This window comes from Triplophysa rosa, linkage group LG14, assembly GCF_024868665.1.
Source record: "Triplophysa rosa linkage group LG14, Trosa_1v2, whole genome shotgun sequence".
Lineage (NCBI taxonomy): Eukaryota > Metazoa > Chordata > Actinopteri > Cypriniformes > Nemacheilidae > Triplophysa > Triplophysa rosa.
In genome coordinates this window covers 5,645,608-5,669,101 of record NC_079903.1, presented here as the reverse complement: position 1 = coordinate 5,669,101, position 23,494 = coordinate 5,645,608, and the positions used below count along the sequence as shown (strand labels likewise).

At 37.8% G+C, this 23,494-nt stretch overlaps 2 protein-coding genes across 3 annotated transcripts in view; both read left to right on the top strand.

The window, feature by feature from the left end:
- Positions 1 to 29: 29 nt before the first annotated feature.
- spcs2 (signal peptidase complex subunit 2) lies at positions 30 to 3,783 on the top strand. The gene is made up of 5 exons (XM_057351197.1): positions 30 to 124; positions 806 to 889; positions 1,094 to 1,258; positions 1,466 to 1,596; positions 1,684 to 3,783. Exons 1-5 carry the CDS (start codon positions 86 to 88, stop codon positions 1,868 to 1,870), a joined length of 606 nt encoding a protein of 201 aa, XP_057207180.1. The 5' UTR covers positions 30 to 85; the 3' UTR covers positions 1,871 to 3,783.
- A 2,482-nt stretch (positions 3,784 to 6,265) lies between these two features.
- abcg1 (ATP-binding cassette, sub-family G (WHITE), member 1) overlaps positions 6,266 to 23,494 on the top strand; it is a 46,795-nt gene continuing 29,566 nt past the window's right edge. The window contains exons 1-4 of one of the 2 annotated variants that reach the window (XM_057351190.1): positions 6,266 to 6,579; positions 7,645 to 7,888; positions 21,416 to 21,533; positions 21,980 to 22,112. In XM_057351190.1, the coding sequence (XP_057207173.1) occupies positions 6,517 to 6,579; positions 7,645 to 7,888; positions 21,416 to 21,533; positions 21,980 to 22,112 (558 nt within the window). In that variant the 5' untranslated portion in view covers positions 6,266 to 6,516. The remainder of the gene's footprint in view (positions 6,580 to 7,644; positions 7,889 to 21,415; positions 21,534 to 21,979; positions 22,113 to 23,494) is intronic. The other variant, XM_057351191.1, reaches the window with a different exon arrangement.

The following is a 23,494-nucleotide window of genomic DNA, read 5'->3' as shown; positions in this document are numbered from 1 at the left end:
TCAGACCAATTACGATTGGGCGACTTTTATGTGATTCTAGCCAATCATAGTGGCCCAGGTCACAGCAAATGAACAGGAAGAAAAGATGGCGGCGAGAAACGGGAAGAATGGTCTGCTGGAGAAAGTAAGAAATATTTATTGTATCGGATTTTTGGATGATGTGTTGATAATTGTGCAGCGGTATTCAGAGCACGACACGAGTGATTATTTTACCGGTTTTTTAGCGTATTTAACTCACCAGACGTGAATGTTGGTGTGACTGTGCTTTCCGTTGGTGTAACGTTACTTGGAGCCAAAACGGAAACGTGAAAAAATGGATCTGTGTTACTCATTTAGCAGTTTCTCTTGTCTCATAAGTGAAGTCCTTTTAAAATTAACATAAGTACAAATTATTATACAACATTGCATAGTAGAAGTCTGTTATGATGATTCTTAAATGCATGAACGAAAGCATATGGTGCGTAAGAAGTGAACTTGGTCAATTAGCATGCTCATATCTGCTAGTCTTTTATGTCCATTCATATCTAACTATCTTTCTAATTAAACCTTGTCCGACAGCATTGTCATCTATACTAAAAGTAGGGTTTTTAGACTTTTTATGGCAGAACGATGTGTCAACAATGGTCTTGTGATGCAATTTCACCCTGAGAATCAATATTAATGAACAGTACTGTCTAAACATCGTTATAAACGTCCCTAACAAAAAAAATCTTAATGTAAAATGAACTTTTTTAAATGGATTGATGCAGATGTATTAATGTGTCCGTAAGTTGTTCTATATGTAAATTTGATATTATGATTTCAGTGGAGGATTGACGAAAAGCCTGTGAAGATTGACAAATGGGACGGTGCGGCTGTGAAGAACTCTCTAGATGATGCAGCCAAGAAGGTATGTCGTCCTTATGCATACTTTACATAATGTAGTTTGCTCACCATGCTCAGTTTTACACGTATTACCCTCTAGTTCTGGACGGTCTCTAGAACTTCATCTGTAATGCATCTAAATGTTTTAATCTATTTACCCAGAACCTTGAGAATTAAACATGATTCTATCCTTTTGTTTATTTGTTTGTTCAATATTTTCCAATCCTAGGTTCTGATGGAAAAATACGGCCATGTTGAGAGCTTCAATTTAGTTGACGGACGTCTGTTCATTTGCACAATCTCCTGCATTTTTGCCATTGTAGCTTTAATTTGGGATTATCTTCACCCATTCCCTGAGTCCAAACCAGTACTGGCATGCTGTGTTGTTTCATATCCTTCATTCAGCAAACTGGCTTCAGAATGCCTGAATAAACTCAGTCAGAGGTTTAATAATATTAATAAAATAGACCTGTAGTAGCCCTGATTAGTCTAGTTTGACATGATATTATAGTCTCATCATTTCCATTGCACTATAGGTACAGGAAGAATTATTTTTTTGCTTGTTTTCCATAGTTCTTAACCTTAACATCTTATTACATATTTCATAATGATGGGCATTTTGACCCTGTACACCTCTTACAAAGAGAAGAACATCTTCCTGGTGGCCATGCAGAAAGACCCAGCTGGTATGGACCCAGATCACATGTGGCAGCTCTCTTCTAGTCTGAAAAGGTGATTGTTCTTTATACTTTTAACACATTTCTTTTTTTTAACACTAATTTGTGGTGGTACTAACTAAATCACCTTTGTCTTGGTTAGGTTTGATGACCAGTATACGTTAAGAATGTCCTTTACAGACGGGAAAACAAAGCAGTCGAGAGAGATGGAGTTTACGAAGTCAGTCGGGATTTTCTTTGACGAGAACGGAACGCTGGTGATGGACCAATTGGAAAAATTTGTCTCAAAGCTTCATGACACATTGGCCATAGAAAAGAAAACAAAGTAGCTTTTAGTGGAATCTGGTGGCACCAGCCTTCAGCGGCCCTGCGCACACAGTAACAGTGGCTTTAGTGGGACAAAACACAGATGTTATTGAGGCTTTTGTGTTCCGAGTTTAGCTCTCAATTGTAACATTGCATAAGGTCAGCACAGTGTTTTTTTATTGCTTATGTTTTTGAACTGGTCCAATTTTTTCCTTAAATTTGTCAAATTCATTGTGATGCTCTTATTTTGAAGTAAGCCATTTATTCGCCTAATAAGCATAGCAATGGTGTTCATGAAAATCTGTTTTGTTTGTCATAACAAGATTAGTGGAGTGTTGGATGCTCTCCCCGCCATACATGTCATGCTTTATAGACACAATGCTCAATCAAGAGTGTCTAAAACAAGGACTTTTGTGGTATATCTTAGAACCAGTGTAATATATATATATGTTCCCAAAGGCCTTGTTTAAACATCTTGTCAGTCCAACCATACTGCGATTTTTCTATTTTGATTTTGTTGAAGCCTTTAAAGGACAACAACAAGCAAAAAGGGACCGTATCCATCTGTTGTGCTGTCCCCTTCGCCGCTTTGATACTTTTGTGTTCGGATGTTTATGCTTGAACCAGGGATAATCGTTTTCGGTCTCTTGAGGGTTGGAAGTGGATTGGTTTTGACCTGTTTTCACACTTGAGAGAATGAACCTGGATTTCTCATGTTTTTTGCTTTGTCATCCACACGCCGTTTTCAAGTAGATGTAATTTATTTTGGAAAGGTTAGACATACACATGTGGATACAGATGCTTTCTCCAATTGTGAAGAAAATGGTTCTGAGTTCCACGGAGGAGTCACGGTTTTTGTCTAAACGTATTCAGCTTCAGCTTTCTATATTGTTTGTGCCTGTTCTTCTCAAAAAAAAAAGTTACAAATAAAGTGACAAGGCATTTTTAAATGGTGTGTTTACCTGTCTGTCTTTTATAAAAGTGTTTATTTTTGCTTGCGTGTCCATAATATATTTCATGAAATATGGTTAACCCGGTTACAACAAAATGAAACGCAAGTTCTGTTTATAATTGAATTTTGTGTCATGTAAACATGCCTTGGAGTATATACTGTAACAAAAGCGTACTTGGTGTATTTTCTTGAATCTTGTATCGGCCAGAATTTCTTTCATTTGGGCATTTGCAAAACAAATAGTCTGTCACAGGAGGTGCTCCATAAAGTATCTGTTTACATGACCCCAAATTTCCGTCAAATCTTGTTTGTCTTGTATTTTCTGGAAATCATTTTGCGCTATGGCAATTTATGACACAATCATTCAAATATAGCCATATTTTGTTTTAAATGGTAATTTATTGTGCATGTAAATCAATAGCAGCAAAATAGAATTCTGTGTGAATTTAATTTGATTGATAAACCATTCATAACAGAACAATTACCAACCCTTCAAAAAACATTAAACTTGCATTCGCCCTGTATTTACTGAGTGGTTGTTTCCCTGTTATTATATATGAATGTGGGTCAGTGAACCCTTGGAGATCATACTGTGGCTACCAAAGTTGAGCTGCTTGATCTCTGATAATCCAGTTGGAGCAAATAGCAAACAAAAATATATTGCATGTGCACAGTGACCAGTCTTGTAAAATCATAAGAAACAAATAATATTCTGAAAATATATGGTAATTCACTCACAGTCCCCCTGAATACATATTGAATGGTCATTTTGACCATAAAATGTGAATACATGTCACTGAAAATTTGTTTGTTTTGTATCTGATATCTTATTTCAGAAGGTGCATTAACTAAAAAGATGACGGATAAGCAAATATGCCATCATATATGCTAACATTCTTCGCATATTTTATATATGAAGTCATCAGCACATGGTCTTGATAAGCATGCTTCTTCATAATGGTTAAAATCGCAAAGCACAGCACCTATAAATGAAAAGAAACATTTTGTTAAGATGTCTTTTTGTCTAACACGTTGATAATTCATTGTACTGCGATGATATATTTATATCGATTATAATCTATGATGTCTTGCATAATTTACTTTACAAAACAATTCATAACTGTACAATAACTTAAGTGTTATATGTAATGTAAAAATGATTGCATAAGAACTTAAAAATACATTTTAAAATAAAATGTAAATAAATTCTTTTAAATTTATTGTATAGTGATTTTTTTGTAATTTCGATAATACTGCATTATTGTTCTTATGCAACATTAACAAAATTACATTTTATTTTATACTTTATTATTAAATTATTGTATTTTAGTGACATTTAAATTATGCACAACTACAAGAACTGAAAAGAACCTGTATCTTCGTGGGCAGCCGTGGTAACCGATCATATACTCCTGTGCATAGCAGTGCTTCCTGCAAAGCCCTTGATAGCCACAAGTCCACCTTTGTACTTCAGTGTCATCAGCTGAAAACAATCATCACTGAATTAAGACATAATCAATACAAGTAGCCATAACTGTCCAAAAACCATATTTATAGTGAATGTGCCAGCAATGCCAAGCAAGGTGTCAAGCTAGTCTGATGTATTTGCTCTTGTACCTTGTCCAGCTGTCAGCAGCAGTAGAGTGATAACAAGCAGTCCCAGGACTCTCATGTCAGTTGCCATATTGTACTTCCAAACACCTCTGGCTCTGTGGCTGACCGGTCACATTTATATTGTACTACAGGCTGTCAGAGAGGAGGGGTGGGTGGGTGTGGGCTTAGTTGATGCAACTGTAAATAGCATTGCTGTCATACCTTCATCTATCCCCAGGCATGTTATATTGTATAAATTGTTACATAACGTTTACTCGTGTCTTTTAACTCCAGTACACAGCAGAATGTTTTGGACGTTTTAAATCATCTGATTCAACTGGTTAGTGTGTTAAACAGGGAGACATTTAAAACTTTTTGGCATGCGAAGCCTGTTGACCGGAGTTGAAAAACCCTGGTCCACACTGTGATTCTGTGTTTGTCCACATCTATCCATCCTTATGAAAAGGGAACTTGCAATATCTTGTTTTTAACTAAAGTTCACTGTCGTCATTTATTCATACCCATGTCATTCAAAACCTGTATGTGACTATCTTCTGTGGAAGATATTTTGAGAAATGGCTCAGTGGTTGTATGTCCATACAAAAGAAGTCAATAGGGGTCAGTGTCGTTTAGTAACTAACGTTCTTCAAAATATCTTTCTTTTTTTGTGTGTGAAAAAAGTCAAACAGGTTCGGAATGACATGAGGGCGAGTAAATGCTGAAAGATTTTTCATTTTTAAGTGAACTAGACCTTTAAATGTCCACCTACATAGGGGACATACAAGGGGATTCAGCATCACACAAAAGCAAATTCAGTAACCATTGTAGAAATTGTGTTATTTAGAATTGACAAAAGAGTAATTTATCTAAAGTTGCAGATAAAAAAGGGGAAAGCATAGTATTCGGCTGGTCATTTGATTTGAGCATGTTGTCCCCCCATAAAAACGCTTAGTGTGCATGGTGTTAAACATATATTCTTTATATTTGTTCGTGTATTTAACACACTGAGTGCACCTTTAAATAACCTCATTTTATTAAGTGTATAACTCTGAACAGCAAAAGTGTTCAATTCAGAACCCACCGCAGTGGCAATAGCAGCTCACATGCAAAACCTTGTGACCAGGCCCTCTTTCTACACCCACCTGCATCCATTTCAACACACCCAGTGGTTTCAAAACTGTCAGAGGTGTGGGGTAATAAATCTTACCTAACTGAGCATATACTGCACATTTGTTACCTTTCGGTTATAAAAAGATTTACACAAAATGAAAATGGGGGTTGTTCACTGTCTCATGCACTGAAATGTTATATTCAATGAGCAGCCACCAGAGGGAGCGTGTGTATTAAACGTGGCGCATGTTGCATTGTTGGTTTAGTAAAATGGGCTAAGTGAAACGCATATAGATTTCAGACGTTTAAGTTTGTGAAGTGAATTGATATAGGCCTACTCCATGTCAATTTGTACATACAGTGGCCTCAAAGGGTAGGCTTTTTGGACGCCTAGTGAATGACGTCATCCCCTCAAGTTCAGCAGGTGCTCACAGGGCTTTACATTAACAACTGGAAACTAGAAAGTGTCCTATTGTTTTGTTTTATTGTGTATAAAAAACCTAACAAACCTATTTGTTGAGTTTCCCTTAAAAATTAAAATTAAACATGGTTTTATTATATTAAAGTTACAATGTTTCTACAAATAACAATTAGGGTGAGACCCGAGTTACTAAAAAACTAAAACGTTAAACCATATAGTTAATAAATGTAGTTATAGCCTATATCATAATCGGCTATTTATGCAAGAAACCGCAACATTTTGCAAACGCAACAACTGTCATTCTTGCTGCATGTACAGATGTTGAACGTTTGTGATCGGACTGTTAAAAGGAGCCATCAGAACGATCCAGTCCAGTCTTGAGGATTTTTCAGGCTGTGAATTATCATCAGACGCCGCCAAGAACTGATCAGCTGCACGGCCAGTGACGTCACCCTCTAAACACCTCGCGCAGGTAGCGTGCTTGTAAACAGTCTAGAAGAGCGTGCGCGAGGAGACAGCTCAGGACCAAACAAATGCACAAGATCCCACTGCACTGGCTGAAGTCGGATTGAGTCGCAGCACATTTCAAGGGAATGGCATGTCTTATGGCAGCCTTTTCAGTCAACAATACTACAGTGACTAACTCTATCATAATGGTAAGACTGGATTTTTTTCATTGACTTCTACTTTATATTATATTGTACTTTAAATATTAGAAATAATATATACATCATTTGACATTTTAATTAGGCTATTTAAACCATTTTTAAATATTAAAAAAAAAAAACGATTATTAACATTTGTATTTTATTTATTTAAATATGGTTATATATAACAGTCGTAATAAAAACGGCATAAACAATTTATTAATAAGATCCACAGCTGGATGTTCTATTCGCTTAATAGGACTAGATGTTATAATCCCACTATTTCAGCATTTTAAATGAGCTAATGTCTGCAGCTGAACTAGAGTGACCTCACCGACATCACTTTTTTCATCGAAATGCCCTGCACATTTGATTTAGCGACTGACTTTTCTATTGCATGTTTTGGTAATATATGAACCATTTCCAAAAAATGTTTCCTTGGAAATTACAATAACGCCTCTATGACGTTTACTTTAACATGTAGGCTATTTCATAAGTGATAAATATGTGACTTAACAGAATTCCCTCGCAACATTTTTAATATGACAAACGCACTGATATTTGGTCATCACTGTTTTCCTTGAGCTTAGAATAAACTTTGTCCGATAGTAACCCCATCTGTCCTCTGTGGCTACAGTGAGAGTTATTAGCCTATCTTGTTTTATTTTTAGCGTACAATTCCCCTATGAAAGTTTTACTCTGGTTATCTTACCCATAGCTATGGTTTACTACGTTTGACTAACTTGCTTATACATCCCCGCATCAAGTACAAAGTTTTGAAACTCATGTTTATTTAAATAAAAGTAAATGCATTTACTTGTGCATGAAATTACTGGATTTTGAAAAGAACCGTGGACATCACAGTAGCCTATACTTTTTATGTGTTCCTATATTTTAATGCTAAGAGACATCACAATTTAAAATATGAAGTTAATTATATTTTTGTTTTGCACAGTTTTCATTTCTGAAAGCACAGCTTTCTTAGGATGTATCCTATTTTCTTCAGAACAAACTGTCTTGAGTTTCCTCATAACTTAAGAGCGTAACACGCGTCCCCTGTTTTTCTTTCTTCAGAATACAAATGGACCTCCTGATCTCATGCTAGACCCTAGAAGTGTGTGCGTGTCCATTGATGAAGTGATATCAAGTCACGCTGGCAGTCAGCAGATGCCATTATTACACGGACACCTGAAAAAAGTGGAAAACAACCTCACAGAAGCCCAGAGATTCTCGTATCTTCCCCGCAGACCAGCAGTTAACATAGATTTCAAAGATCTCTCATATTCGGTTCCCGAGGGCCCATGGTGGAGAAAGAAAGGTAACATGTGACATTCTTGCTTGAAAGTAAACAACATAAAATTAGCATTATAAAAGGAACAGTTCACCCAAAAATGAAAATTCTGTCATCATTTGCTCACCTTCGAGTTCCAAATCTGTATAAATGTCTTCGTTCTGATAAATACAGAGAAATATATTTGCAAGAATGCTTATAACCAATCAGTTCTTGGCCAACATTGACTACCATAGTAGGAAAAATATTTTTTTAAATTATAAATATTTGGAAGAATGTAGGAAAGCAAATAGTTGTTGGGCACTTTTTACTACTGGTAGTCAATGTTGGCCAAGAACTTTGGTTTGGTTACAAGCATTCTTCCAAATATCTTTCTCTGTGTTCATCAAAACAACTGGAGGGTGAATGAATGATTGAATGACAAGGCTTTGGAATGCGGAAGTAACTGGCGTTTTGGAGCTACCAATAGTTCCAAACACTGCACTGAAGCCGGGCCCATTCATTTCAGTGTCTCCCAAACTCATTTACTGTACAGTTGGTGAAATAACTGCATATTTATACATTTTAACGAGTTGGCGGACAAATCTTATATTCATAGATCTTATGTTCGTTACTCCCCAGACAAAATGCTGCTATAAATGTAATAAATCAGTGTACACAATGTGCTTATATATTTAGCAAAACTTATGCAAATATAGTTGCTGTTTTCTGTCCCGCTAAAATCCATTCAAATAGGTTGACAGCACAGATTTGTTTGGAACTATTGAACGCTCCATGAACCACCTGACCACATGGCGGCGAGATCGAGTGTTGTAATTCTGTATTTCAACGGGTCTGATTCATTTCAATGGTAACCTAGCGAAATCCAGCGACACGAGTGACAGTGACCGTTGGCGACAGGAAGTGGGCGTGTCTAGCAACGCAACAAAGTTGAGATTTGCTCAACTTTATGCAAATGGTGAGCGACTTTCGGGAGCGACTACCAACATGAGTATAGCAGCGGAGCTCGGTTTGTTAATAAATGTTTCTAGGACAACCAAAGCTGGGAACAAAGTCCGTTTGCGGAAGTCGTACCATCCGGCGGCCATGTTTGCAATGTGTCTGGGCAGCTATTTACGCCATAAAGTCTACAGTCCTATCTACTTGAATGGTGTAAGGCAGATATTTCTATAATCGCTGGCAAAAATCACAATTAAACAGCATGTTTCCGATCAATAATTTAACCGACATGAACTGTATCACAACTTTGGTTTGCTAAGCTTCAATTGCACAAAAAAACACCTTTTTCGAGGTTGCCTCAGCTACTGCGCCTGCGCTGCGCACAGGCTGGCAAGTGCCTCACGAGAGCCCCACCCCAGAGAATCGTCAGTCTTCACTGATTGACCATTGGCTCATTTTACCGGAAGGTGGGACTTACTTCGCTAGAGCGGCCATATTGAGCGTTGCATTACTCACCTTTCATTGTAATAGGGGTGTTCGGTTGCGGGTTTTTTGGAGTCGACTCCGATTCTCGACTCCCACTTTTGGAGTCGATGGAATCGACACTTCGACTCCATTTACTGTCATTCAAAACGGGCTCAGGAATACGAATATAAAATAAATGAATGAACTTCAGCTTGGGAACATTGGGCTGGCAACCAATCTCCAAAGTCACTAGCAAATACACATGCATTTGTGCATCTAACACCATCACAGAGTTTTTTTGTGCTGTCAGACCAGTTACTCCTTTCTGGTCCTAAGCCGATGTGGTTTTACAAGCGCACGCACCGCAAGGACATGATGGTCCAGGTCTAACCTAGCTGTATAGACTTGTGGTAAAGCCAAGACATTTCGTTTCCTTTATTGTTTTTATATTTTTTTATTGCATCGATTTTGGAGAGTTACAGTTACACAAATGAATATGTTTTGTACGTAAAGACACCGCGTTTCATTGTTTTGAATTGAGGCTCCGTAAATGTGCGCTAAACAAGCCTAAAACATTTATTTACTTTGTATTTATTTTCGTTTAAGAGTTTATATATTCACCCTGGGCTAAGTTCAACACTCTAAAAAAAGGCATTGAGCCTACCTTGAGTTCTTTTATTAATGTAACTCATTGCAAAATAACTCAAAATATCAACATGTAATTTTAAAACCAACAAATATGCTATAATAATAACCCAGCAACAATAACTTAATATATGATTTGTGACTTCCTGACTGTTGCTGATTTTTTAAGTTTTTAAGCTGGATGAAACGCTTTATAATTTGTTTCCACAAACTTGATTTTGATTTGTGTCCAGTTATGCGCAGACTCACATTTAAGCATAACGCAACACTTTCATTTAAAGCAACTTACAAACTCTTAACAGTCGTTTAGAGAAATAAAAGCTTGAAGAGGGACAGACGAAATATAGGAGAGTTTTTAATAAGAATTTTTTAGAATTTAATGAGATCGGATTGAAGGTGAAGAATGAATGGGAAATATTGCGTGTACTTTTGTGAGCGAACAAGTAGACGTCGCTCATGCTCTGATTAATTCAGTGTTTTGGATCGGCTGTAAACGTGTACAATCAGAGAGAGTGGAGGTATGACTTTACCTGGGGCCTGTTTCAATAAGGAGGTTCAACCAAACCTTGAACTCTGAGTTGGTTTACTTAGAAATTAGAAACTTTGAGTTTTTGGTTTCAGAACAGCTGATTTCAGTTAGTTCAATTTACTCTGGGTAGGCTTATCCTGGGTTAAGCGCATTCACCGCGACTATAAAAAGCCATCATCAATGGAGCTCCGATATTATGATTCACCATGGCAACGGCACCAAAAAAAGCAACATGGCGGCAGAAAGCACTTGAGAGTGAGGCACACTTTCCGCACTGCATACAGTGGATTTACTGATGTGCTAAAAATGACTTAAGTTTAAATTAATAAATGTACCAATAAACAAACAAATTAATCATTAAATGAATGAAACAACAGAAATAAAACAGAAATAATAAAAAATCGTATGTTCTCACTCGCCATGAGTGGTCTAGTTACACGAGTGAGACGTCATGGTGTATAGGACACACCTGTAGGGCGTCAGACTCTCGTGCAAAGTTAGACTGATCGCCGGTTCAAACTCTGCTCTGAGCAGTTTTCAGTTGGAATGGCTGCACGTCAAAATTACTTTTTTATCGCTTCAATTCTGTATGTATGTCTGTATTTATCAATTTCTTTATTCATGCACTTTATTATACACTTACGCTCTGATGTAATACACGTACGGTGGCTGATGTTATTGATGTAAGAATGGATGAGATATATTTTGATATATCTAATTCACTGTAAAGAAAAACGGTACAGTTTTAATAAAAATGCACAGGGAAATGAAAAAATTGCTCTCCTGAAATCAAAGTACATCCCAATGAATTAATGCAGCCTCTTCATGAATCCTCTATAAAAGCACATATGACATATAAGTCACTGAGATGGTCTCTATGTGATTAAAATGTGTGCCATGAATGATTGTATTAATAAATGAATTAATGAGTTACACCACTTGCGCTTTAAAAGGGGGAGGAGATCGAAAGAAACACTGGGTTTACCAAAGAAAACCTGCTCCCGACCAGGTTAGGTTCACAGAGTAAGTTACTATGGTTACTGACTCTGAGTATAAGTTACCTCTCCTTTAGAAACGGGCTTGAATTACCCCGCTTTCTCGGGTTTGACATACCCGAGAAGTTTGAGTTTTCACTAAACCTCCTTTCTGAAACGGGCCCCTGATTGGTTTTTAAATGTTATTCGTTGCTTTGCGCCAATCACAAAGACAATGTAACCGATTTGAGTCAATGCCTTCTAACGATCTCGTACCTAGAGACTGGCAACACACGTCGCTGGCGGTCTGAACACTGCTTTAGGTTGCGGTCAGATGAGGTTGTGTTTGTCTCCCGCATGTTTCTGTGTTTACTTAGAAACATATGCCGGTCACACAAAGATTTATTTATGACTCTAAAGACGTTTTTGCTACTGTAAGAGTGAATTGCAACAGTTCGTCATTATTTAATACAGACAGTATGAGACATTGAAAGTGACTAGTCATGCATAGTACTTTGAGATCAGTTTTTTGGTTTAGAAAACATCCTTTTAATAGAAGTGAACATGAAATGCCCCATTAGATAGCTGTATAACAGTCCAGAGCTGTCAACATCACCTGAGCTTTGCATGTGCTTTGCTCTTAAAGAGTTTTTGCTTTCTGATGAGCAGTGATGTCTTTTTTTGGCTCACCATCTGGATTTTAATCTGCTTTAGTTCGTTGGACACAACGCGCATCTAGAATCAGCTTTATGCTCAGTCCTCAGCTGCCGAGCCTGAGCAGAGGGCAAAGTTCAGTTCTGTCGTTATTGCCACTTTTTTTAACGTCTTCATTATTTCAGGCATGACATATCAGGTCATGTTTCTGTTACGCTCTCCCTGTAGCTCCAAAGTTGGCCATGCTCATTTGCTGTGACCTAGTCTTCCTCAATGAAGAATAAATAGCTTAGGCCCTGAAGGTGCTGACATTTTTACATTGAGTTTGCAGATGTTGGTGCTGTGAAATGTTGGTCCGATGAACACATTTAAACTGAAGTCTGTCTTTTCTGCATTACTTGTGAAACCAAACGGGATAGTCCTGTTTAGTGATGGTGGCAGAATTTGATGGTACCTCTGTACAGCATGGGTTGATGTGTTGCTGTGTCAGCTTGTTTAGTCGGAAATGTAATGTTTTATATCGAGTTTACACTTCAGGGGACTCAACCTACAAATAGCTTACTTATTGTTGTCTCTGCATATGAATCTAGGAAAGAAAGTATGTTAAAGAGTACATTCCTCAATATTTTTAAGGGCTTATTTTGGTTTATGGAGTGTCCGACAACAAGTTTATGTACATACATGATGTAAAAATACTATTATTTTGTAATAATAAGCAGTTTCTATTACCTTACTTCTTGACTGACTCTCAAATGATTCGTTCCGCGATTCATCTGTGTAATCTCCGCCTTTCCGCCAGCGTAGTCTGATCTGATTGGTCAGATAGTGTAGTCTGCTGTGATTGGTCAGATGGTCTAGTCTGCTGTGATTGGTCAGATGGTCTAGTCTGCTGTGATTGGTCAAATGGTCTAGTCTGCTGTGATTGGTCAAACGCGTTCAGCATGTGTCGCAAATGGACCGCCTATCATTACAACTGTATTACGGTTTGCAGGTGGTTGGATATTAACAGTATATAGACAGAGATGGCGTCGATTTTACCTTACCAGTTCGAGCCCGAGTCTGACGAATCATTCTTTAATCCTTATACAGATGCCAGTAAGAAAAAGGACTGTTTTAGACACTTCTCTTGTAACAGTTAGTTATCACGGCATACAGTGTACTGTGTTCGTATCTTCAGATGTTATTATAACTATAGTACACCACGCAGTTCTTGAAATAAAGACTTTGTGAGTTAATATGGTTGAACACTTTGTACATTAGCGCAACGAGTTTATAGCTAACGTTAGGTAAACAAACAGTAACAACCCAAAAAATAACGGTAACGTTAGCTAAACACAGACATGAGATAACGTCACACAAATTTAATTTTAAGTAAAGACAAAAATAAAGAGTCACACTTACAGGTTGTGATTCGGTGGAGCTTACAGGTCCAAATAAAGTTGGTATTGCAACATCTTTTAAGGAAATACGTTTAATGTATCCTGCAGTAAAGGCGCCAAGATTGATGAAGCAATCTTCGGTAAAATGACGCGCGCAAAGTAAAACGTTCGGTTTATACTCCTTTGGTGTCCATTTTTTCCTCAGAAGTTCTTCCTTTGGTAGTGAAAATAAGACTGACTTAGTTTCACTACATAGAACACAGCTTCTCTTAGACATGATGCACACGTCACGAATGAGCTAGTACAGTGTTTGGGGAGGAGAGAGTTAAATTTTCGCAGTCAGTCCTAGGCGGGGATTATTTCTAGTGACGTAGATACATTGTGGTTAAAGATTCGGACAGGTCATGACATGTTCACGTGATTCAGAGTCGATTACCTTTTTTATAAGCTAATAACTTTGTTATTCGTTCACCTTCGGATTTACAACTTGGCAGATTGCTTACATTCAAACACGGCAAAATTAAACACTTCATGAAATGTATTTTTTATGATCTCGAGGAATGTACTCTTTAAAATGTTCAATCTGTGAATAAAATGCAGTTTAAAATATAGAAACTACAGTGAAAAGTCAGTGAGTGACACAAGGTGACGGTCGTTCCAACGTTCTTGTCATGAAATATACAGTAGTCCTAGTCCCATAGCCAGCTGGCTCACGGAACAGGTCACTTCACTTATTTACTTTGCTTCAGTCCTCTTAGAAGGCCATCGCTTTTTTCTGACCTCTGTTGTGGTCAGATGTGAATTCATCTGGTTTGATCCTGATGTGCTGTACAGTTGCAAACATCATAGGTTATAGAGCATCTGGATGAACATGATAAAATTGGAGCCTCTGGCCTCTACAATTGATGTGTTATTATCAATAGGAGATGAGCCTAAATTAAATATAAGCATAAACTTAATTTAATTAAATATTAAATGAATTATATGTATGAATTGAAAAGCAATGCTAACTTGTATTTTTCAATTCATGCTGGTTATTCCCAGAGGTGGACGAAGTATACAACTTCCTTACTTGAGTGAAAGTAATTCACTCATTACTCAAAAATTACTCCACTACAAGTAAAAGTTGTAAAGACAGATTCTTACTTAAGTAAAAGTACAGAAGTACGTGCTTTTAAACGTACTTAAGTATTAAAAGTAAATTTCCTTTATGTCAGTTGTGCATTGTTTTATTGTCGTATACCTTATGCGTCTGAAGCAACCTACTGAATACACTGAGTAGCTCACAGTATCAGTTGTATTAAAGGAGTAGTTCACTTCAAAATTTGCCCCCATTGACTTTCCATAGTAGTTTTTATTCCTACTATGGAAAGTCAATGGGGGCAAATTTTGCAGTGAGCAACTCCTTTAAGAGCTTTATATGTTTAGCACATATATGTTTAGTTTAGATATAATCCTGTATGATCATTTAGCCTAATTATCCTCATTAGCCCCCTAGGCCTATATGTATTTATGAGCAGTGTTCTTTTATTTTGTATATTCCTTTACCAGTTTTAGCAGCAATTTACCAGTAAGTAGTAAGGTTCTTGTAAATATAAAGTGTAGAAGCCATGTGTTTGTTGGATTTATTACCATTTGTATACCATATTTAACTACAAACATAAACTATAGCTAGTATAATGAACTATGTTCATTATATGTTTAGTTGCTGTGGTTTTACTAAAGATTATTAATTGGAGTATGGTTCCTATTATAGAAAATGGTAAATTTGTGGATACTGTGGTTTTACTGCAAATACCATCCCTGCTGAAAAAAACAATGATTTTTGAATTAGAATGAGATTTTTAAATTAAATTCCTCTTTGTAGTGTGTTTTGGGTTTTATTCCATAGGTTTACCATCCCATCAATAGAATCCATCACATACAATAGACAACAAGTATCCATAGTACAATTCCCATTATAACCATTAAATCCATTACATTTTATGTTGTATTTTGGGCAGGGTTCTATTGTTTTTATTTCAACAGGAATACTTCAACTATAGTTACTTCAGTAAAAACATCATTCATTTTCCAAATCGCTTTAAATGATATAGCAGCAGATCAAAGTTAACACCACGTGTAGCTCAAGGTGTATGTGATGCTTATTTATTAATTCAATTCAATTTTATTTATATAGCGCTTTTCACAATGTGCATTGTTCCAAAGCAGCTTTACAGGAGCAAATAAGAAAAACACAGAAAGGTAAAACACAGCACAGTGCATGGTGTTTATAGACCAAGCAAGATCATTATAATAAATAATATCTAATAAATAACTGAATAAATAAATAAATAAATTTTCATGACAATGTTTCTATGATCTTTGACTGATCGTAACCCACAGATGATTACACCACACTTTAACATGTGCCTTTTCGTCTTTTATTGTTCTATTTTCCTTTTTAGAGCGCTATCAATGGTGTAGCAGCGCCTACGTTTACATTAGTTTAGCGGGCAGATCCCAGAGTTGCCAGATTTGCGTTAAAAAACTGCCAAATGGCCATTCAAAGCTTGCCGGAAAACGGCGAGCATAAAAAAACTGAAATACTTGGCAACAGTGAAAGGTCCTGGCAGATCGCAAGCCAGATAAATTGCGCACACAGGAAACCCCGCTGCATAGAAACCATTTTCTACTTTTGGACCTTTTTATAAATGTAGTGGAGTAAAAAGTATGATATTTGTCTTTCAAATGTAGTGAAGTTAAAGTACAAGTACTCAGAAAAAATAATACTCAAGTAAAGTACAGATACTCAAAAAGTGTACTTAAGTACAGTACTCATGCAAATTTACTTCGTTACTGTCCACCACTGGTTATTCCATACAGAATATTCACAAACCGTGTAAACTATACGTAATGCAAAATGGTGAAATAGTGAGATATTAAGATAACTCGAACCAACAAACTCTTACCAACAGAAACATGTATTGAGAAGGCATTGCCTTTTACCAAAAAGCAATAAAAATTGGCGGTCAACTTCGGCGTGTGCATCTCTCATTGACAGCAATGAAACCAGGCCTTTGGGCTGTCTAACAAATGTTTGTAATCCATACTTAGAGGAAAGAGAGCGAGACAGCAGCAAAAGCAGCAGCCTCTCATGCTGGTTACTATCGGTCAGTAAACTCCAGTAACCTCTCCGCATAGCTGGAACAAGATGAAACCGTCAGCAGTGCACTTGTAAAGATAAGGCTGCTAATGAGGGATGCTGTGGAGGACGCATATGGTGCTGTCGCTAGGTTACATGTCAGTATATCTTAAACATAGGTTGTTCACTTCAGGAATGGTATCATTTTCCATCGGTTCATAGAGAAATACCAGACTGTCTATTTGTTCATTAAAATATGCTCTTTTAGGAATCACAAATAACATACAGTACAGTATCTTTTTTGATCTGGAAACTAGGGGCGTCAAACTACAATCCTGAAGGGTCACATTTAGTGGTGCAACGGATCATCATTGATCCGTGATCCGTTCGGATCAATATCTTCGGTTCGGCACACACGTGATCCGCGGATTGATTTATGAAAAAAAAGTTGTGCGCATGTTCAGTCCACACACAGCGTGGTCATGGCGAGCGGAGGAACGGAGGAGCTTGAACGCCCCGCGTCATTTAAATCCCCTGTATGGGAGCATTTTGGCTTCCCTGTCAAATATAATGATGAAGGAAAGAGGTTAGTGGATAAAACCGTGACGGTGTGTAGGCACTGTGGCACAAGAAAGACATATGACAGTGGAAACACATCAAGCATGGCCACGCATTTGAAGCGACATCACCCGGTGTTTCACTGACAGGAGTGAAAACGAAGGCTGCTCAACAACCGCTTATCGCCGCGGCATTTAAGCAGCCCCTTGTTGCACAATCAGACCGGGCTAAAGCCATCACAAACGCTATCGGTGTGTTTATAGGTGCCGACATGAGGCCATATTCGGTTGTGCAAAACGAGGGCTTTAAACACATGCTTAAAGTGCTTGAGCCACGTTACGACATCCCGTCGCGCACCCACTTCAGCGAAAAGATTGCGAAGTTGATTTTATATATTTTAATTTAATAATTTAAAAGTGTTAATAAACAAAAAGACAAAACTTATGTTTATTTGTCTTGTCTTTTTTTTTTTGCTGATCCGAAAAATGATCCGATCCGTGACTCTGATCCGAGAAACGATCCGAACCGTGAGTTTTTTGATCCGTTGCACCCCTATTGAGAACCTATCATCTTCTGAGTATTTAGAAAAGGCCAATGAAAATTGGCGAATGAAATTTGCATGCCGGGCTCCTCCCTGGATGTCTGGGTATAAGAGGGAAGCCGGCGTGCTCATTCATTCACCTTTTGTTCTTCAGAGCCTACGCATCTGGTGAGCTTCTCTACGATCTTGGTGATCATTCTTTCTGCTGGAATCTACGACGTGGACAGCGTATGGTCCCTTCCTGCAGTGACTCTCCCCGGAGGTGTTCGAGCAAATTTCCTTTTCTAAAAGAGCAAATTTCTCCAGCGTGGCTTGTCCCGCTGTTCTCATGGGTGCAACACACTCATCGAGGAGGGGGACGGACACAATACCTGCTTCCAGTACGCTGGGGCAGACGTTGTGGATACGTCCTGCCCGCACTGTCGACCGTCGGTTCGACACAACGTCGAGAGACCGACAGAAAGGGAACGTCTTGGTTACGGATGTAACCTCGGTTCCCTGATGGAGGGAACGAGACGTGTCCCTCATGCCACAACACTGGCCGCCCACCCCAGCGGTCGGGGGAGGATGCTTTAGGCTCCTCAGACCAAAGGTGAATGAATGAGCACGCCGGCTTCCCTCTTATACCCGGACATCCGGGGAAGAGCCCGGCATGCAAATTTCATTCGCCAATTTTCATTGGCCTTTTCTAAATACTCAGAAGATGATAGGTTCTCAAGACAAACCCCATTCTGTCGGTTCGACACAACGTCTCGTTCCCTCCATCAGGGAACCGAGGTTACATCCGTAACCAAGACGTTCCCATCTGTCACGACCAGAACACCACAGTTATTTAGTGTAAATTCGGCACAAGGCATCTTGCATACTTCACGCATAAGCACTTGCAACAGCATCACTGAGCTTTTACACTCACAGAACCTTGAATCTCAAACTCCAAAGTGTAGCTAAACTAACCTGTAAATTCAGTCTTTATGTATGCTTTCCAAGGACATACTAAAACTTAATCACCTGCCTCAAAGGCCGGAGACCTGCCAGAGACCTGTTCATTTAGGTGCAATTGTCATATAGCGTGCAAACAATCACAAGTGTTTTTGAAGGTTACTGTAACCAAGTTGTAACAAGAGAGCAACTTCTGCTGTTTTGTTAACAACACCTGTCCAAAAGAAATCATGCCCAATACAAAACAGCGAGTCAGTAGGTTGCTGAACTATGTTGCTTTATGAAAGCACATATATTGCAAAAAATTGTGCTGAGTGCTTTTTTTCTGGTATTGAGTGCAGAAAATGTATTAAATAATCATTTTGTCCTTCAAGTTTGGTTGCTGTCTTGGTTTATTTTGAGCACATTTTACATTGCACTGTTCATGTGTATGTTGACGCTTCATGCATTGGCAAAAACTTTCAGCCATGACATGCCTAAAATAACTTTTTACAAGGTTTTTGCGAGTCAAGCTTTAAATAGCATTTGAAAGCTATTACAGAATCTGGCACGGCCTCGGTTAACCTCAAGTGTGGGTTAATATGTCACAGAAATGAATGTCCTGGTCCAGACTACACAAGCATGCAAAAGACAAAATTGTTTCCTCCTCCTTATTTTTACCTCAGCTGATCTTTAAAGTTTGAGTAATATTCTCTAGATATCATTTTTTAAGGGCTGCCTCATCTGAGGTTTCTAAAAACGGCTAGCCTGATCTCAGAGGAATTCATGACTATTATGAGGTGGCTAATTTGTATGAATGTGTACAATGTGAATCATACCAAAACGTACAGTTAGTAAACACACAATACTGAAGTCACTTCAAAGGAATGAGATCATGCAACTCATACAGATTACCACCTCATATAGATACAAATTGCTGAGATTGTGTTGTGAGATGTTAGCTGGTGGTCACAAAAATGTTTTCGTTTGTTTTGGCACTGAGCAATGTTGTTTTGCATACATGTATTGTCATGGATGAAATATCCAGGAGTGACCAGGAGTTACGCTCTTCACTGTTGACGCACAGAAACTTAACTAGCCTAATTATCATTTTACACTCTACCTTTCCTCTTTAGAAATTGTGTAGCGTACCAGTTTGTGGGGTTACTATAGTTCACACATGTAGAAGGAGAAGCGCTGTACTAAAACAGGACAGTGAAGGTCGGAGGTGCTTGTGTATTGCTCCCGTGGATTCCAAATCCAATTAAAATGGCAGCCACTGGAATCAACTGGATTAACATCTCAGCCACTATAAATAACAGGTTACAATTGGTCATCCTCAAAAAATGTGATTTGTAACGCAATTTAACCTTAGCAAACCGAAGTTATGTTACAGTCCATATCCGGTTTAATCATTGATCGGAAATATGCAATTTAATTGTGATTTTTGCCAGCGATTTTTGAAATATCTGCCTTCCACCATTGAAGTAGATAGGACTGTTGACTTGCTATGATGTAAATAACTGCCCAGAGGCGTTGAAAAAACATGGCCGCAGAGTGGCACGACTTCCGTAAACGGACTTTGATAGTGTGCTGTATTGGGGTGTTAGCCATTTTGAGTAAATAGCTTCATTCTGTACATGTATTCCCTACTCTTTTTTTTACCCAATGTACTGTGGGTTTGAGTGTACCTCTGACGTATACTCCCTAAATCATTATGTTCCAATGCAAAAAGTCTGTCTATCTGGAGTCTGCTGGAAGACACCACAAAAATATTGTTGACATAATTAATATTTACACACAATTGACATTTTTTTTATACTTTTAGAAAACATTTAGATGTGACAGGCTGTTTAATTATTTATGTATTTTTAATTCTATAAAACATAGCCCACATATTACATAAACAATAAATAAACAAAATAGTTAATAAACAAAGTTAGTTTTTGTTCTCTTTATAATCATAGTATGCAATACATGTGACAAACAGTGAGAAATGAACTTTTGTTTGTACACAGTTTGTTTGTGACAGTACTCTGTGACACATGGTATTCACATTGGTGTCCAAAGTCAATCATTTCCTTTACTTGGACTTAAATGTCATTTGCTATATAGGAAATACTGAAAAAGTGATGAAAATGTACAAACCTACATTTGTACAAGCATCTTTAAAAAGGGATATTTCACCCAAAAATGTAACCATTTATTCGCTTTCTTCTGTGTAACACAGAAGAAGATATTTTGAGAAATGTCTCAGTGGTTTTGTGCACTTGAAATTAAAGTAAATGGGGGGCAGTGTTGTTTGGTTACCAACGTTCTTCAAAATATTTTCTTTTGTGTTCTGTAGAAAATACAAGTTTGGAATGACAGGTGAGCAAATAATGAACAAATTTTAATTTTGGGGTAAACTATCCCTTTAAGTGTCAAAATAATTTATGAAGCCGCTGTATGTTAGTCTAGAGACCAACAGATTGTTTAGTTGTTTACAATTTTTTATTCCACAAAATAGCTTCTGTATGTGTGCGGCAAATTGATGGCTATACGAGAAACAAAGAGTCAGGTGGCAGTGAGAACAAAGGTATGCGCCCCTACAAACAGGTGCATTCACCTGGAAAATGTCAGAAACCCAACTATGAACAAACAAATGCTCCTTTTCACCTGCAATTACAAGGTGCTCATTATGTGAGCAGAGGGATTTGAATAGAAGTTTGGCTAGTACAATTTATTATGTTGGAGGGATAGTTCAGCTCGTTCATTGTGCTCATTGTCAGAAATGTGGGAGGTTTCTCACAGGGGTCTTTATTTCTCTCTCTTTAACTCTGTGTCAGGTTACAAGACCCTTCTGAAAGGGATCTCTGGGAATTTCACCAGTGGCGCTTTGGTGGCCATTATGGGACCCTCAGGGGCCGGAAAGTCTACACTAATGAACATCCTGGCAGGATATAGGTTAGTATGACCATATTAAAGTCCACGATCCACACATGGTCATGCGGATGTCCCCTATACTGTATGAATGAACAGGTTTGTATTTTGCAAAGTATTTCATAGTTATTAAAGGGATACTTCACCCAAAACTATTTGGTTATAAGCATTCTTCCAAATATCTTTCTCTGTGTTCATCAGAACAAAGAAATTGATACAGATTTCGAACAACTCGAAGGTGTGTAAATGATGACAGACTTTTCATTTTTGGGTGAAGTATGCCTTTAATGTTTACCAGTAGTTGCATGGGTCTCTAAGGTACTTCAGATATCATAGATTCGTGATTTTTTGATCAATGAATTTTAAACAAAGTGACCTACAATTTGTGAAAAGGAGACAATTACAGCTATAAAAAGGAACGTTTATCTTTACACAACGAAAGACATCTGAGGCTGTGTTTCATCACACAGGGAAACAGGCATGAAGGGAGAGATCCTCATTAATGGACAGCCCAGAGATCTGCGGTCTTTCCGGAAAGTGTCCTGTTATATAATGCAGGATGACATGTTACTGCCACACCTCACCGTACAGGAAGCAATGATGGTACATGACTGCTGAAATTATATCATTGATCAATTACATGAACGGCTGGTGTTAATGCATGTAATGCTCATGAATGCTTATTTTATATTATTACTGAAAGATGTTTGGCGGCTGTGGCACTTGAGGTGTGACAAATTGAGAAGTGCATAGTATGTAACTGTGTCAAATTGCACGAAACTTATAAGTGACAGTTCATCCAAAAATGAAAATTGAAAGAAATGACTTTATTTCTTCTGCAGAACACAAAAGAATATATTTTGAAGAATGTCAACTGGCACCCATTCACTTGCATTGGTTTTGTGTCCATACAATAGAAGTGAATGGGTGCCGGTGCTGTATGGTTACAAACTTTCTTCAAAATATCTTCTTTTGTGTTCTGCTCAAAATTCTGTCATCATTGATCCTCTTGTCTTTTCAAACCTGTATGACTTCATTTTTTCTGTAGAACGCAAAAAAAAGATACCCATTGCCTTGCATTGGTTTTGTGACTACACTATAGAAGTGAATGGTTACCGCCTTTGTTCGGTTACCAACATTTCTATTATTGTTATTAATTATTTATACATTTAATTATGTACTTCATTTAAAATAGTAATACAAATCTAATTTATTACTGTACTTATTTGACTTGTTTTAAGTCAACACTTTTGTTTTTGCCCCCATTTTTCATGAGCTGAACTCAAAGATCTAAGACTTTTTCTATGTATACAAAATGCCGATTTCTCTCAAATATTGTTTCACAAATCTGTCTAAACCTGTGTTAGTGAGCACTTCTCTTTTGCCGAGATAATCCCTCCACCTCACAGGTGTGTCATATCAAGATGCTGATTAGAGAGCATGATTATTGCACAGGTGTGCCTTAGGCTGGCAACAATAAAAGGCTACTCTAAAATGTGCATGTCACAGCACAATGCCACAGAAGTCGCAAGTTTTGAGGGAGCATGCAATTGGCATACTGACTGCAGGAATGTCCACCAGAGCTGTTGCCCGTGAATTTGTAACACGCCCGCCGTGAGACTGGCGGTGCTGCAGTGAATTAGTGATGGGAAGTTCGGATCATTTTACTGACTCGGATCTTTGAGTCTCGTTCAGCAAAATGAACGAATCTTTTTTCGAGTCATATCGTTCATTTCGTTCATTATGCAAACGTTGATCACATTACAAACAAAACAATACAAAACTATAATGCTATAAGAAACAGAAAAGATTAATTCATTGTTTACCTGGGTCTTTAGTCTATGATTAGCTCACCACACCTCTTATCTGACAAGTCCTCGGGTTTGACTCCTTCGTTCATCACGTGACAGCGTCGTAAGCTAAACCAATGCAGTCAGAGCCGGAAAGAGAATTGATTAGTTCACCTCTCGAGTCTTCGGGTTTGA

Bases quoted from the DNA above. Each gene is read 5' to 3' on its own strand.
- spcs2 (XM_057351197.1), top strand. From the start codon at position 86: ATGGCGGCGAGAAACGGGAAGAATGGTCTGCTGGAGAAA. The intron at 125-805 runs GTAAGAAATATT...TTATGATTTCAG, and splicing joins AGAATGGTCTGCTGGAGAAA to TGGAGGATTGACGAAAAGCC. The intron at 890-1,093 runs GTATGTCGTCCT...TTCCAATCCTAG, and splicing joins TAGATGATGCAGCCAAGAAG to GTTCTGATGGAAAAATACGG.